The sequence below is a fragment of the Belonocnema kinseyi genome, chromosome 5, assembly GCF_010883055.1.
Source record: "Belonocnema kinseyi isolate 2016_QV_RU_SX_M_011 chromosome 5, B_treatae_v1, whole genome shotgun sequence".
Classification (NCBI taxonomy): domain Eukaryota; kingdom Metazoa; phylum Arthropoda; class Insecta; order Hymenoptera; family Cynipidae; genus Belonocnema; species Belonocnema kinseyi.
The window spans coordinates 150,608,692-150,625,312 of record NC_046661.1 but is presented as its reverse complement, the minus strand read 5'-3'; the positions used below and the strand labels follow the sequence as shown (position 1 = coordinate 150,625,312).

The 16,621-nt window shown below is 25.7% G+C and overlaps 1 protein-coding gene across 7 annotated transcripts in view; it reads left to right on the top strand.

The window, feature by feature from the left end:
• Positions 1-16,621, top strand: part of LOC117172501 (septin-7) — a 178,067-nt gene that overhangs the window by 84,222 nt on the left and 77,224 nt on the right. For all 7 annotated transcript variants that reach the window (XM_033360504.1, XM_033360506.1, XM_033360508.1 and 4 more), the window contains one exon: positions 15,229-15,616. In XM_033360504.1, coding sequence (XP_033216395.1) covers positions 15,229-15,616 — 388 coding nt within the window. The remainder of the gene's footprint in view (positions 1-15,228; positions 15,617-16,621) is intronic.

The following is a 16,621-nucleotide window of genomic DNA, read 5'->3' as shown; positions in this document are numbered from 1 at the left end:
AAAGTTTATTTCCTAATTCCTGTAGTATTTTACTCGAAAACTTTCTTCGTAATTATGAACATTTTGATATATACAAACGTTCCTTAGTGCTTTCGGTATAACATCCTAAATCCTGAACACAATATCTCAATCCGCTTGGTCGTAGTGAGGACTGAAAATAATGAAAATCATTTCATTCTCCACACAAAAATTTTATGAATGAACTTAGTCACGTGATCTCGACTTTATCGACGGTCAAAGTTTCTTTTTCTCTCCGCTAGAAATCACTAAAAATGCTCCAAAAATAATTATAGGTTACGTGTATGCAGATACTTATTTGTTGATTTTCAACGAATGTACAAATTTTATTGCTTACATCAATTTTTTTTAAGGTTTAGACGATTTAGTCCAAAACTGGTGTCACTGCTCAATATACACGAACCAAAAAGTCCGAAATGCATCAAACCAAAAATTATCTGCATAGTGCTATAACTCGAATGGTAATATCCTTTTTCATCGATTTATAAATAAACTTTCTTTAAAACTATAAACACATTGATGTATACAAACGTTCTTTAGTGCTTTTTATTTAATCTGTCAAATTTTAAACACGATATCTCAATCCGTGTGGACACAGTGAACACCAAAAAAAATGCTCATATTCGGGGACTAGTTTGGTCACGTGGTCACGAAGAGCATGCCCTTAATGTCGTTTAATTAAATATTGTTCAATTAGAAAGTATGAGAACTTACATTTATGCTTGTAAATTATTAGCGTTAATGGATAATTAAAAATAAAATATTGATAAAATGAATTAAACTTTATAGAAGCGTCCTTAATTTTTGTTCCAATTGGAATATAAAATTAAATAATAATGATTCTTTATTTGTGAAAGTAGTTTTATATTACTGTACTCTACTATTTTGAAAAAAAGTTCTCGTTTTTTTTTAAATTAATTTTTTAAATTCAAGATTTAACTATGCGAATTGAATATTATATAATTTTAGTTAAAAATTTCTCTCTTTGATAAATTATTCAGTTTTTGACTGAAAATTAATCGTCTTGGTTGAAAATTATTATTTATGGTTGACAGTTCAATTATTATAGTTAAAGATTCATTATCTTAGTTGAAAATACTTTTTTTTTTTAAATCTAACTTTCAGTTGAACATTCATCATTTCAGTTGAAAATTGATCTCTTCGCTTAAAAAAGCAACTTTTTTTTTTTGAAAATTTATTATTTTTTTATTTGGAAAATTCATATTTTTAAAAATGTAACTATTATTCCAATTAAATATTCCATCATTTTAGTTAAAAATTGACCTCTTTGGTTTGGCATTTTTTTTTTTTACTGAATATTTAACTCTTTAATTTTTTGTTAACAATTTACCTTTTTTAGTTGAGAATTCGTCTTCTTTGGTAGAACTTAATCTTCTTGGTTCACAATTCATCTATTCCAATTAAAAAAACATGTTTTTTTGTTGATGTAAAATTCAAATATTTTGTTAAACATTTATAATTTTAGTTTAAAATTCTTGAGGTTTGATTGAAAATAAATTTTGTAACTAAGAAATGAACTATTGCATTTTTGATTGAAAGTTGATCATTTTTAGTTAAAAATTCAATTGTTTGGTTGACAGTTTTGATTTTTTTTATGGAAAATTACTTTTATTCAACTGAAAATGTAACTATTCTATTTTTAATTGAAAGCACATCTTATTTAGTTTAAAATTTAACTATTTAGTTAAAAACTTATCTATCTTCTTAAAAGTGCAATAATTTTACTCGAAAAGCTAGGAATTTAAAGTGGTTTGAATTGAATTTAAAATATTACCTACATCCAATTTACCTGAACATGCACTGAATTTTAAGTATAACAAGAAAAAATAAAATTTTTTACCTCATTTAAAATAAAAATGTTATTGAATTATTATTCAAATACAAAAACTAAAAAAAAAGAAGCATTATTTATAATAAACGCGAAATGTAAATGACCGGAAATTTTTTTCTTCTATCAAAACGACCACCTTGAATTAAAAATTAAAATAGCAGTAAACTTTAAAAAATTTACGATTTTTTTATTTGGAATTTTTTTTCTCGAAATTTTCTGCTTTAGAATTGAAAGCTGGATTTCCAGAAAAGCTTATAGGTCCCGATAAAACCGGGTTGAAATGGAAAAGTTTGAAATGAAACGGGGATTAGCGAAGCGATCTCACAATATTTGCTCTTCAAAGCCGACAGATTCTCGGATGACGTTTGGATACTTGAATTTCTTGAAGCTCGATGTTATTCTTGTTGTAACAACACTCCATCAAGAATGCAGTTTAAATTTACATTGAACTCGCTATCCTATTATTAATATCAACCCATGAGAAATTTCTATTTTAATTGAAAAAAAAATTCCTAAATGACAAATCTTTAAAAAACAAAACAAAACTAGTCATTTTTTTTTCTTTTCCTTGCAATAAAGAAATTGAGGATTTTTTGAAGGAAGGTTTCTGGTTGTCAAAACTCACGAAAATCCTGGAAATCAAGGAAAAATTCAGGAAAGAATAATAATTTAATAAAAAATAATCGTCAAAAGTCTTGAGAAAAATTAGGGGATTTTGAAAATGAATTTTTTTGGCCAACCTGGTATACTATTCTTGTTAGTAATTTATTTACAATTTCTTTTTTTCAGTTGCTTCCTCCTGTAGAAAATATATATTTTTTTAATTCATATTTTGGTGTTGAAAATTCAAGTGAAATTTTTCTTGGTTGTAAATTTAAATCTTTTTTTAATTCGTCTCTCTTGGCAGAAATTAAAATTTTTTAAATCAAAATGCATCTGTTAAGTGAAAAATTAATTTTTTTTTTAAATTAAATTCAACTGTTTTCTCTTTAAAATTAATTTTTGCTGTAAAAAGTTGGTTTTAAGTCATATTTATACTGAAATATCTGCTATTACATTATTTTTTAAAAAATCATCTTTTTTTATTGAAAATTTAATTTTTTTAAAGTCATTTTTTTTGACTATTTCAGTTAAATATTCGTCATATTAGTTGAAAATTCATTTCTTTGATCGCAAGTTGAGCTGTTTTGATGATTGGTCTTTTAAACTGAGAATTCTAATTTATAAAGAATTTTAAACTTTTAAACTTTGACAAAAGTGAAAGCACTTTGTTAAAAATTATTTATATTTTTTTGAATGAATGTTTATCTCTCGTCAAAAGTTTAACTATTTTGTTGAAAATTCGTTGTTTTTTTTTGTATAAAAATAGTTATTTAAAATGACTATTTTCTTGAAAAGTTGTTGTTTTTTAAATTGAAATTTAATTCTTTACTGAAAATTTATCTCTTGAAAATTGATCTTTCTTATTCGAAAATTTGTATTTTTTGGTTGAAAATTCGTCTTTTTTGTCTTAAGATTAATTTCTTTTGACGAAAAGTTAATTATTTTGTTGAAAATTTAACTTTTAGGTTGAAAAATTAATTATTACGTTGAAAATTGGTTTGTTTTTGTTGTTTTTTGAAATATTGACTATTACATTTTTTTTGGAAATTAATTTTTTTCTTAAAAATTCAACTTTTTCGGTGAAAATTCGCCTTTTTGGTTTAAAAATTTAACTTTGCTTAAAAATGCAACTGCTTTTAATGGAAAATTTCTTTTTTCGATTTGAAAATTTATCTACATGCTTGAATATTAAACCACTTTGTTAAAAAATAATTTGTTGGTTGAAGATTCATTTTTCAAATTTTAATTATTTTATTGAGAATTAGTTTTATTTTAGGTCGAAAATTATTTTTTTGGTCGAAAAGTTATGGGCTTAGTTGAAAATTGATCTTTTTAAATTGAAAATTCAACATTCTTTAAAACATTTTTCTTTTTTAATGTTCTTTTTCTGTTGCTTGAAATGAATTTCTTAAGCTGAACATTTAACTTTTCCATTTTTGGTTGAAAAATGATTTTTTTTAAGTTGACTTTTTGTCTTTTTGATGGCCAAATTCATCATTTTGGTTGAAAATTTATCTCTTTAGTTATAAATATGACTATTTGGTTTAAAAATTTGTGTTTTTTGCTGTATAATTGATCTCTTTTGATAGAAATTGGATTATTTTAGAAAAAAATTCTATTATTCAGTTGAAAATTTAACTATTCGGTTGAAAATTTAACTATTTTGTTGAAAATTTAACTATTTTGTTGAAAATTCTTTTTTTTTAGCTGAAATATCCACTATTAAATTTTTCATTTAAAATTATTCTATTTGTCGAAAATTCAACTTTTCGGGTTAAAAATTGAACTGTTTTGTTGTTAATTTGTCCTACATGTTTGAAAATATATCTTTTATTGTAGAAAACCCATCTTTTTGGTTGAGATCAATTAAAAAAAAATTTAATTTTAATTTGAATTTTTTGTATTCCGTTTATAAAACATTGTATGTTGAAAATCTTACAAGATTAAAATTGTCTATTTATCTCATGCTCAAAAATGATCAATGTAAAAAATAATTTTTAAAATCCAGAAAGGTAGAAAAAAAGTTCATCTTAAAATATTTTTTAAAACTATAGTCATTTAGAGATTTCTATTTTTGCTTTTCTTTCAGGTAAAAATTGCAATTGTTTAATCCTAATTATGTACTGCTCATTTTGTTCTTTGGAGGCTTCTCTACAAATCTCTTTGTTACGTTTTAATTTATTTTCTAATTATTTAAGGAAAATATTGTTTATAAAATTAACAATTGTATTATTTCTCACTAGATTTAAAAAAATAGAAAAGTGCTGAAGGGTTTATAGAGAATCCATCGATGAATAAAATTAGCTCTAAATAACTATTGGTAAGTAAACAATTTTAACCTGAAATATTTATTTCTAAAGATCACTTTAATTTCTCTTCCAGATTTAATAATAATAATAATAATACTTTCATCAATTTTAAAAATAATTTTTAATAATGCTCATTTTTGAATTTGAGATAATTAGGGTCTGAAAAATGGGTCAGGGAAAAGTCAGGAAAATTTAAAAATGCAGTTTAGCGGCCACTGTTACAATTAAAAAATCAGGAATATTTTTTAAAGGGATTTTTGACAATTATTTTTAAAGGTCGAAAGTTGTTGCGGCCCCGAAAATAACGTTGAATGTTTTTAGTGGCTTTGACGAGAGTGCACTATTTCAGACTTCGGGTCAATACACTCGTGTTGAGAGCTTCAAAGCCAGCAGACGTCAGGCACATTCTCTAGTGCTGAGAACGAAATCGATTGGCTGGAGGAAAAAAAAAATTTGCCAACCCTTCTCATTTTCGAGGGTGGTGAACCTGTTCAGCACTCAACCACCTTTATCTCGCACCCCTTTGTTCTTGCCTCGATCTTTTATCCTCAGGCTTGAGAATTTCACTTTGCGATGATCCAGGCATTTAAAATTTTTAATTAATCGCCCACGACCTCATTAAACAGCGGGTAAATCTATTATTGAAAGCTAAACGATTTGCGGGTCCAATGAAAGACTTATAAATGCAATTTGAATTGCGCGCCATTATTTAAAAGGCTTCTCGGAGGTTATGTTTAACTGTGGCTTTACGAAATTTTCGGCGCGAAATTTAAATTCCAAGATTTTCTTCTTTGATTTACTATTTAATTTTAATTATTCGGATGTAAGTTAAGTGTTTTGTTAAATATTCATATTTTTGGGTTTAAAATGTAACTGTTTTGAAGAAAATTTGTCTTTTTAACTAGAAAATTCTAAAATAGATACAAAATTAAGCTTTTTGGTGTAAAATTATTATTTTTTTTTTTGTTGTAAATTTATATTTTCGGTTTGAAAATTTTGTTCTTTTGTCGAAAAATCCTTTTTTTTTTGGTTTGGAAATTCACAGTTTTTTGTAAGAATATATTTTTTGAGTGAAAACTGCAGCTATTCGGTTGAAAATTCACGTATTTTGTTGAAATTTCTTTTTTTTCATTCAAAAATTTATCTTCTAGTTTGAAAATTTATCTGTTTGGTTGGAAATTCACCTATATTGATAGAAAATTCCACCATTATGTTAAAACTTTAATTATTTAATGCAATAATTCATTATTTGGTAGAAATTTAACTTTTTTTCTTGAAAATTCGTCTTTTTAGCTTCAAAATTCAACTCTGGATATAATTTAATGTAGTTTGAATTCAGGTGATTGATAAATAATTTTTCTTTTTCTTGAAAATTATTTTTTTTTACCGAAAATGTCACTTCCAATTTTTGTTAAAAACTTATCTTTTTTAGTTGAAAATTGATTTATTTCTTAAAGAGTCATATTTTTTGTTCAAAAACTTAAATTTTTTGTTGAAGATTCGTCTTTTTAGTTCGAAAATCCACCTTTTTTGTAAATAAAACATTTTTTTGGTAGAAATTAGGCTTTTTTGTTTAAAATTGAACCGCCTTATAAAAATTTTAGATTTTGGGCTTAAAATTCAGCTCTTGGGTTGAAAATGTTTTATTGGATATTCGCCTTTTTGGATATAAAATCCATCTTTATTCGTAAATAAAGCATATTTTTTGGGGTTGAAAAATTTTGGTTTTAAATTTATACTGTTTTTGTTTGAATATCGACTATTCGGTTGAAAATTAAACTATTTGATGAAGAATTCAACTCTTTATTGAAAATTTAATTATTTACTTGATAGTCTAACTATTTTGTACAAAAGTCATTTTTTTTTTAGTTAAAAGTTCACTTTTTTGTTAAAAATTCATCTGTTTAGCTTCAAAATTGAACGCCGGTTAAAATTTAATATGATTTGTTTGATTTTAGCTGATTGAAAAAACATTGCTTTCTTTCTTTTTTAACTTAAGATTTCAATTGTGGTTGAAAACTTATTGTTTTTAGTTAAAAATTTATTTATTGTTTAAAAAGTCTTTTTTTGTCGAAAAATTTAACTTTTGGGCTAAAAATTCAACTATTGGGTTAAAAATACAAATGTCTTTGGTTGAAATTTAAAGGATTTTTTTTTTAATATTGACTATTTGGTTGAAAATTTATCTTTCTAGGTTGAAAATTCAACTATTTTGTTGAAAATTTAGTTATTTTATTGCAATTTTTTTTTCGAAAATTTAGTTGCTTACTTGGATATTCGGCTTTTTGGGTATAAAATACATCTTTATTGTTAAATAAATTATATTTTTAGGAGTTGAAAAATTTTTGTTTTAAATTTAGACTTTTTTTATAGGAATATGGACCATTTGGTTGAAAATTAAACTGTTTGGCGAACAATTAAATTATTTTGTTGAAAATGGTCTTGAAAGTCTAACTATTTGGTTAAAAACTCTTTTTTTTTGTCATAAATTCAACTGTTTTATTGAATCTACGTCTCTTTGAAAGAAAATTAATTTTTTGGCAGAAAATTAACTATTTAGTTTGAAAATTGAACTGTCTTTTTAAAAATTCATCTATTTTACTTAAAAGTCAACTATTTATTTGAGTATTCATCTTTCTTGATTAAAAAAAAAAAGTTTGGTGGTAAATATTTTCTGGTTAAAAATTCAACTATTTTTACGAAAATGCCGTATACGTCGACCTCAAATCGTAGGAATTTAAAGCGTTTAATTTTGAATGTTGAATTTAAGATGTTATCCACATTAATTTTATTTTTGTTTAAAATTGTTTTATTTATTGTTAATTAGAAATGTAAGAGATAGTAGATTATTGGATAGAATTCGATTTTTTTTTTTTCTTCAAAGATTATAAAAAGGAAATCTGAGTGGACTTTGTTTGTATAGGAGATTAATTTCAATGCTTTGGAGATCTTGAAAATGATATCCCTTGAGGCATAACGGGTGCGTCATCCGATTCTATGCTACAGAGGTGGAGGTACTTATTCAATTTGTATTCTGAAATGGTCGCGTGAATGTAACGGGACACGTTGTATAGTAAGATGAAATACGAAATTGATATTTGTTGTACCTTTGCATGTCAATGTTCTGAAGATTGTCAATATCAATATTAAATTTACAACTACCGGTTTCTATTTTTTTTTCAATAGAAAACGTTTTTAAAAATCGATCAATTCTAATTCAAATAATGCTTCTATTTTGACTTACTAGGAAACCGGGAAAAAACCGGGCATTTAATTTAAAAACCGCGAGTATAATTGTCTTTTATAAGTTGCGGATTTATTTATTTACTTAATGTTTATGGATCTTAGACATGTTAGATTTTTCTCAGTTTACTCCAATTAAATCATAATTTTGAAAAAAATTATTTTGAAAGAAATTAACTGGAACCAGTTTTTTGACATAACCTTGCAATTTTTGAACCTAAGAACCTAAACGTAATTTACTGCCGGCTCTGGAATTTCTCGAATTTTAAGGCCGATATTTAACATATAAAAAAAGTTTTTTTGTTCCAAAAATTTCAAGGTACAAAGAAAATATGTCAAAAAATGGTCCCAGTTTTAATTTATTTTAAAATAATTTTTAGCGAAATTTCTACGAAAATGAAGTACACAAACGTAGTTTATGGTCTTCTGATACATTTGACAAAATTTCAGTCCGATATTTTATTAACAAAACAAGTTCTTAAATTTAAACCTCAAAGTGTATAAATGGTAAAAAAAACACGGTAAAGTGCATCGTGGGTGTTAAACACCCCAGCGTATTTAATCATGTATTTTGAACCCCTATTGAATATTTTGTCACAATAAACTTATCCGATATAGATTAAGGTAACTTTTACAAGGTAGAGTTTATTTTATAGCCATTTATTTATTTTAAGTTTATTAAAAAAAATATTGAAAAAAGTGAAAAAATGAGGGTTTTTACTTAAAATTTCATAACTCGCGCAATTTTAATTATTTTAACCTGAAAATTTATGACTGTACTTTTGAACTAGTGTACTTAATAAAAAAATATTGGAACATGGGTACTTTCAAAAAAGATATTTATTTGCGCAGTTGAAAAGTCAATTTTATGATAAAATGATGAACCAGATTTTTTTCTTTTAAATCGATTTATTATTATAAAAATTGAGGTACTTTGACATGTAATACTACAAAAAAACAAGAAATTGAAAGAGACATATATCCACATTATGCTCTCGCAGAATTTCAACAAAAAATTTGGTTCAAAATTACTTTTCCACTGAATAATTGCACACTGGGTGTCAGATGCCCCACGATTTTTATACCTCCACTTTCAGCATCTTACATTTAACGTCTCCAACTAAAGCTAGATGGCGACAGTTACTCGATTTTCTCGAATTAAGTATGGTTTATAAGAGTTTGAAAATTGCTTGGGGTGTCTGGTACCCACAATGCACTTTAAGAGTTAAAGAAAATTAAGTGTAAATTGAAAAACTGATGTCTGTAATATAGGTATTTATGTGTGTCACATGCCCTTTATAGTTAAAATTCAACTCCTTAGTAAAAAGTTAAATTCTTTTGTTCAAATATTTTTTTTTGTGTTAAACATTCATCATTTTAATTGAAATTTAATCTCTGGTTGAAAATGTAACTACATTTTTGAAAATCAATTTTTTATTTTATTTTGAATGTTTTCTTTTTAGGGAATTTTCAATTTCCCGATTTTCTAATTTCCGGAATTCCCTATCTAAACACTGCCGCAAATTCTAAATTAAAAAAAATAAAAGTAAAGTGCTAAAAACCCTATTTAAACATATTTGTTACACCTTGGTTTTTTTTGGCATTCTGATTGGCTGAGCACTTCTTCTGCGGTTTCGCCCAATCAGCAATGCTTGATTTTCCCGCGAAAAAACTAAAAAGGATACTATTAAAAAATGAAAAACAATATTAAAACTAATTGAAAAAAAGCATTCCTTTTGAAAATCAATTTTTTAAACTAAAAATTTTACTGCATATTGGGAATGGTTAAACTGCGATAAGTCTTTATCGCAAACAAAGAGTTTTAAATGAAATTTACATATTATACAGTGAAAAAGCATATTTTATGGTAGAAATATTTTGCTAAAAAAAAAACAATTATTGTACTATTTATTGTGATTTTCAAAAATTTATAAACTTAAATAAACTTATTTTGAAGTCCAATGAACTCATGAATTTTTATTAATTAAACCTGAAATATTTACTATTTAAAAATCTGGTCTGAAAGTTAGGTTAGAATTCGTATTTAAATTCCAATCGTCTATTATTCGCATTCTTTGCTTAGTTTGAATCAAATTTGTCGCTACATACATTAATTCAACTTTATTTAAGCTTACAATACATTGAAACTTACATTAAATAGTGAAATAATTGTTTTTTTTTAAACCTATTTGTGACAAAAATGTGTTTTTTCACTGTATAAGATGGAAGTTCTATCTAAAACTATTTCTTTTTTATGAAGATTTATTTTTAGCATTCAGTGATTGTTTTATACTGCACAAAACAATCGTAAAAAAAGTTTTATGAAAAATTAAAATAAATCTTTAAAATTGTACCTGCTCTTTCTAGTTCGAGTTTTCGGCACCAGATGGCGAAATGGTAAACCGCCATTCACAATTCCAGTAGAAAATTGAACTATTTTGCTGAAAACTCGCTTTTTTACATAGATTTTTGACAGGAAATTTAACCATTCTATTTTTGGTTGAAAATTGATCTTTTTTATTTAGAAATTAAACTAGTTGTCTGAAAATGTATGTAATTTGTGAAAAATTCATGTTTTTTTGTAAAAAATTAATTTTTATTGTTGAAAATTCATCAGTTTGGTTAAAAATTAATTCTTTCAAATGAAAATTTAACTGTCTATTTTTGGTTGAAAATTGAACTTTCCTGGTTCAAAATTCAACAATTTGGATTATAACTTGTTTTTAAAATTGTTTTTTGGAAATTCATTTTTCTGGTCAAAAATTCGAGTAGTGTAGTTAAGGATTTACAATTTTAGTTGAAAATTCATCACTTTGTTTTAAATTTTACTATTTTTTTTTAAGTTAATTTTTTAAAAGTTTTTTTTGTTGTTGTGGAAAGTAATTTTTTTAAACTAAAAATTTGACTTTTTTCAACTGAATATTCCGGGAATTTGAAATCGTCCATTAAACCGCCACCCTGAATCTATTTTTGTTCATATTGTTTTATTTTTATCAAATAAATTCATAAAAAATGTTGATGACTGAAAAATTCCGAAAAATTAAATTAAAAGCTGTTTAAAAATGGTTAAATCGTAAATAAAACACTTTTTTCCGATATTTTTTAGTTTATTATTTATTAAACTGCCGTAATTCTTATGATTTGGGAATTTCCTAAAATTTCCCAGTGGAGTAATATTTTATAATTTGTCAGTTTCATTTTTGCAATTTTCAAATTCAGTAATATAAACCTAAACTGTCGGAAATTTAATTATGCCATAATTTTCCAATTTTGAAATTTTGAATCATCGGAAATTTGCGGAAATATTCAATTTCAAAAAATATCTTTTTCAAGAATTTCTTCGTCGTTTTCTAATTTTGGAATTTCCCGAATTTTTTTATTTTGAATGTTTTCTTTTTAAGGAATTTTCAATTTCCCGATTTTCTAATTTGCGGAATTCTCTATTTAAATACTGCAGCAAATTCTAAATTTAAAAAATTTAAATAAAGTGCTAAAAACCCTATTTAAACATATTTGTTACACCTTGGTTTTTTTGGCATTCTGATTGGCCGAGCACTTGTTCTGCGGTTTCGCCCAGTCAGCAATGCCTGATTTTCCCGCCAAAAATTAAAAAGGATACTATTAAAAAAAGAAAAACAATATTAAAACTAATTAAAAAGAAAAATCATTCCTTAGATAATTAATATCCGGTTTTTGTTGCTCGTTCAATTCAACGAAGAAAATAAAAATATGAGACTACCCCCATTTCTCTAGGTAATAAATTTAAAAAAAAATGTCGGGCACCTCGGGTCAAGTAACTTGTGAGCAACATTATTTGACCAATTTCCGTTTCGTATCAAAGCATTGGCATCACGACTATTACAATTACAATTTCGTCTGGTTCGCTGCGAGTGAGAGTTTCCGGTTGTTTAGTTTATCAAATTTGTTTGTTCTCTTGCAAATCGGAAAAAGAAGAGAATATACAAATTTACTAGCAAAATCTTTCCAAGAAATCAAAAAAAAAACGATCTTAAGAAAATCGAAAAACCAGGAAAAATCCGGAAAATGACCGGAAATAGGTTTCAGTTATTAAGATTTGTTTCTTTGGATGTACTAATATGCAAATTAAAAGTGGTTTATTATAGTTTAATATTTTAATTCTAAGTTGGAACAGGGAATTTTCGAACATGGAATTTTCTAAAATATTTATAATTTCTAGTTCCAATGGGGAATAAAGAAAAGAAATATAAAAATATTCACGAGAAAACCCCCTAAAGAATTATAATTTTATTTTTTATTAAAAAGTATAATTTTGACTTTGGGAAGGGAATCATCGGCAGAGAATTAAAATTTTTACTTTGGAGGAGGCAGAGTTTCCGTAAAGAATTATATTTTAACTTAAAACAGGGAACTTTAGACTTTGAATTATAATAGAAAATTTTTTAAATAAATATAATTTTGACTTGGAACAGAGAATTTGGTACAGAATTAAAATGTTGTCTTGAAACATTTGCTTGAAGTTCTGAACGTTCAAAGGAACGAAATTGATTACTGATGACTTTGTAAACCAAAAAAGTTCTATAATGTTTGTTTATTTATATTGGAAATAGTTTATTATTGGAACAAAATTTGAATGTATATTTTAAATTACAGTTGGAACAATATGTATGAGCAAAATGGAAATGGGGGAAAATATTTCGTTCATTTGAATGTTCGGAACTTCAGGTACATTCTTGAAACGGGTAATTTTATACTCGACACGAGAAATTTGGGGAAATAATTTTTATTCTGATTTATAAAAAGTGAATTTACCAAAATAATCATTTTCCAAGTCAGAATTCGTCGAGTTTTGAAAATTCTTCTTTCACATTAGAATTTGTTGTTATTCCAAAATTATTTTTCTTGAAGCAGGGAATTTTTTGAAATAAATTTAATTGTTACTTGGAACCCGAATTTTCGATACAGAATTATAATTTTTACTTTGGACCAGGCAATCTCCGTCAAGAAATATAATTTATATTTCAGTACTGGGAATTTTTGTAAGGAGTGATTTGACTTTGAACAGAGAATTTTTTACATCGGGATAGAAATTTCGGAAATTAATTTTCTCGATAATTTTAATTCTGATCTAGAGAAGGTAATTTAAAACAAATCCCTGTTTAAATTCAGAATCATAATTCTTTCCCAAAATTTCGTGTTTCAAATAAAAATCATTGGAATGTATAAAAATGTTTAAAAAATCTTTTTAAGTCTTGACAAATCATTTGAAATCAATTAAATTCAGCGGGAAAAATGGAAACAGTTCAACATATTTATATAATTTTAGAAGATTTAAAAAGATTTCTTTTTTTTTTTAAAGATTTCCGACTTAGAACAAAAATTTGGGAAAAGAATTATAATTCTAAATTCTATAGAATGCTATTTCAATTCCAGAATTTTAAATTAAATCTACAATTGATAAAATATTCACGTTTTAAGGTTTAGAATGAGACATACTGTAATTTTGATGATTTAATTTTGGAAGATTTAACATTGAAAACATGATATATAATCTTAAAAAGTATCAATTTAAAAATTTTCCTTTATACATGTTTAAAATTGAAGAGTTTTCCATTGAAAATCTTCAAAATGGAAAAATTTTGAATCGAGAAATATGAAAATTAAATTTTTTGTATTTGTTAAGCTTTAAAATTGAACTATTCCAAAAAGAATGTTCCAAATTACATACCTTTAAAGTGTTAATCTTAAAAATTGAACAATTTGTAATTTAGTATTTAAAGTTGACTTTTTATTTCCAAATTGTTCAAAATTTAAAAAAAAAGCATTTATGCATGATTCAAATTAAACAGGTTGCAATTGTTACTTTTTAAAATTCTAAAATTAAAAATTGTTTAAATTGAAGATTTTTTAATTTGCTTAAATTTGCAATTTATAATTATAAATTTTTCAAGTTTTAAAATTGAATTTCTTCAATAATTAAGAAAAGAACAATTACTTAATATTTAGAAATATCTGACTGTTCATTTGAAATGAGTAATTATAAATTAAATATTTGAAACTAAACAAACAAAAATTGAACTTTGAACGTTACAATTTTAATTGTTCTATTTAAAAATTTTAATTTTTAAGTTAAATTGTTTAATTTTGATGTATAAATAACAATTGAACAACTATTTTTCTTAGAAAAAAATCGAGCCATTTTGGCAGATTTCGAGCAAAAAATGTAGAAGCTTTTTAAGAATTTTAAAAGGCTTAAGAATAGTAGAAAACATTTCCTTGGAAAAATAGAAACAAGTTTTATTTTCAAAAAATTAATTTTAAGAGAATATTTAAAAAGATTTAAAAGGATTTACAAAATTATAAAATATGAATGTGGAAGATTTATAGGAAATTGTTTTTATTTGGCAGAATTAAAAAAAAAATTGTAGGAAAACAGTTTGGAAAAATTCGTATCAGTTTAAAATATGTTTATAAGTTCTGAAGAAATAAAAAAACAATTTAAAATTTGAAAAACTGTAAAACAGCATGTAAATGTTTCAAGATTTTGACATAAGATTTTCAAGCATTTTAAGGTTTTTAAAGTATTTGAAGTAAAAAAATGTAACTTTTAATTTAAGAAATGTTCAGTTTATTAAAAAAAAAAATAATCGTTCAATTTTCTATGTTTCTAGCTTATAATTAATTAAATATATGTAATTTTGAAAATTTTGTAATGCATTAATTGATTCTTCAATTTAGAATAGAAATATTTTTGGAACCTAATCTGAATCTTTGAACTCTATAATTTTCAAACTTTAAAATTTGTAATTTGCCAGTCTAACTGTATTTAATTTAAAAGTGTTGATTTGAAAATTGTTAGTAGCTTCCATTTTTAACGTGTAAATTATTTAGCATATTTTAATACAATATTTTTGATATTAAAAACGTTTAAACATCAGTTTTAAAAGTTTAAAATTTCATATTTCCGAGTGTTTTCGTTCTCAGCTCGGTTTTTATTACTTCAAATGTAAAACATGTTGACTTTAGAGTTCGATTTTTTAAATTTCATCGACCGTGCAAATTGTTTCCGAATTGGAAAAAAACGGCCACCCTGAATTGACTTATCAGAAGTGAACTTAAAATGACAATTGTCATTCTTTATTTAATAAAAATACAGCTTATTTCTGATTATTGGAATTTAAGAAAATTTTCTAATGTATATTCTTTTTTTTTTTAATTTTGCAGATACAGACGAAGAGGGAGTTGTTTTTTAAGGGAGAAACGACACCCCCCTCAGTGCCGTCAGTTCCCCCACCTCAGCCCCCGTCAGCGCCAACGGTTACCCCGACGGCGACATTGACGTCGTCGGCGCCGCCTCCTGGTGCACCGGCAAAATCGAGATTGCCCCCGACGACGCCGACCCTAAACCAAACGGACGGTTCCGAAGACAGCAACAAAAGGGAGAACTCGAGGAGTGAGAGCAACAAGGAATCAAATTTGAGTCTTCATACTCGACCCACGCCGCCCACGAAACCCAAAGAACTCGATGGATATGTTGGGTTCGCGAATCTTCCTAATCAAGTCTACAGAAAGGCTGTCAAGAAGGGTTTCGATTTCACGCTCATGGTCGTTGGTACGTTTCTTTATTTATATATGTACCTATATTCAAATTAAAAAAATTTTGAGTAACAAATTTTTCGTAAACCACCTCAAGGTTATTTATTATTTTAATTAGTATAGTTACAAGAAAAACAAGGATTACTTGTTGATTTCTTACACATAAGATATTTAATTAAATTGGTAATATGGGTCACTTTCGAGATTATTCTAGAAACTTAGCACGGACACGAACCAAGTGAGCTGTAGAGTAGTGTCTACATAATACAATAGAATTTTGAGTGACGAATTTTGCTTAAACCACCTCAAGGTTATTTATTATTTTAATTAGTATAGTTACAAGAAAAACAAGGATTACTTGTTGATTTCTTGCACATAATATATTTAATTGATTGGTAATATTGGTCACTTTCGAGATTATTCTAGAAACTTAGCACGGACACGAACCAAGTGAGCTTTAGATTAGTGCATACATAATACAGTAGAATTTTGAGTGATTAATTTTGCGTAAACCACCTCAAGGTTATTTATTATTTTAATTAGTATAGTTACAAGAAAAACAAGGATTCTTGTTGATTTCTTACACATAAGATATTTCATTAAATTGGTAATATGGGTCACTTTCGAGAATATTCTAGAAACTTAGCACGGACACGAACCAAGTGAGCTGTAGAGTAGTGCATACATAATATAGTAGAATTTTGAGTAAACCACCTCAAGTTTATTTATTATTTTAATTATTATAATTACAAGAAAAACAAGGATTATTTGTTGATTTCTTACACATAATATATTTAATTAAATTGGTCAAATGGGTTACTTTCGAGAATATTCTAGAAACTTAGCACGGACACGAACCGAGAGAACTGTAGAATAATGTTCGATGTCGGTAACATGTAGGCAAAAGGAACCTTAAAAAGTTATTTCTACTAATTAGTTAGTAGTTGTTCTCATACATCCAAAGAATTTGTATTACAATAAGAAATTAAGAATATATCTTAAAACACTTAATATGAATGAA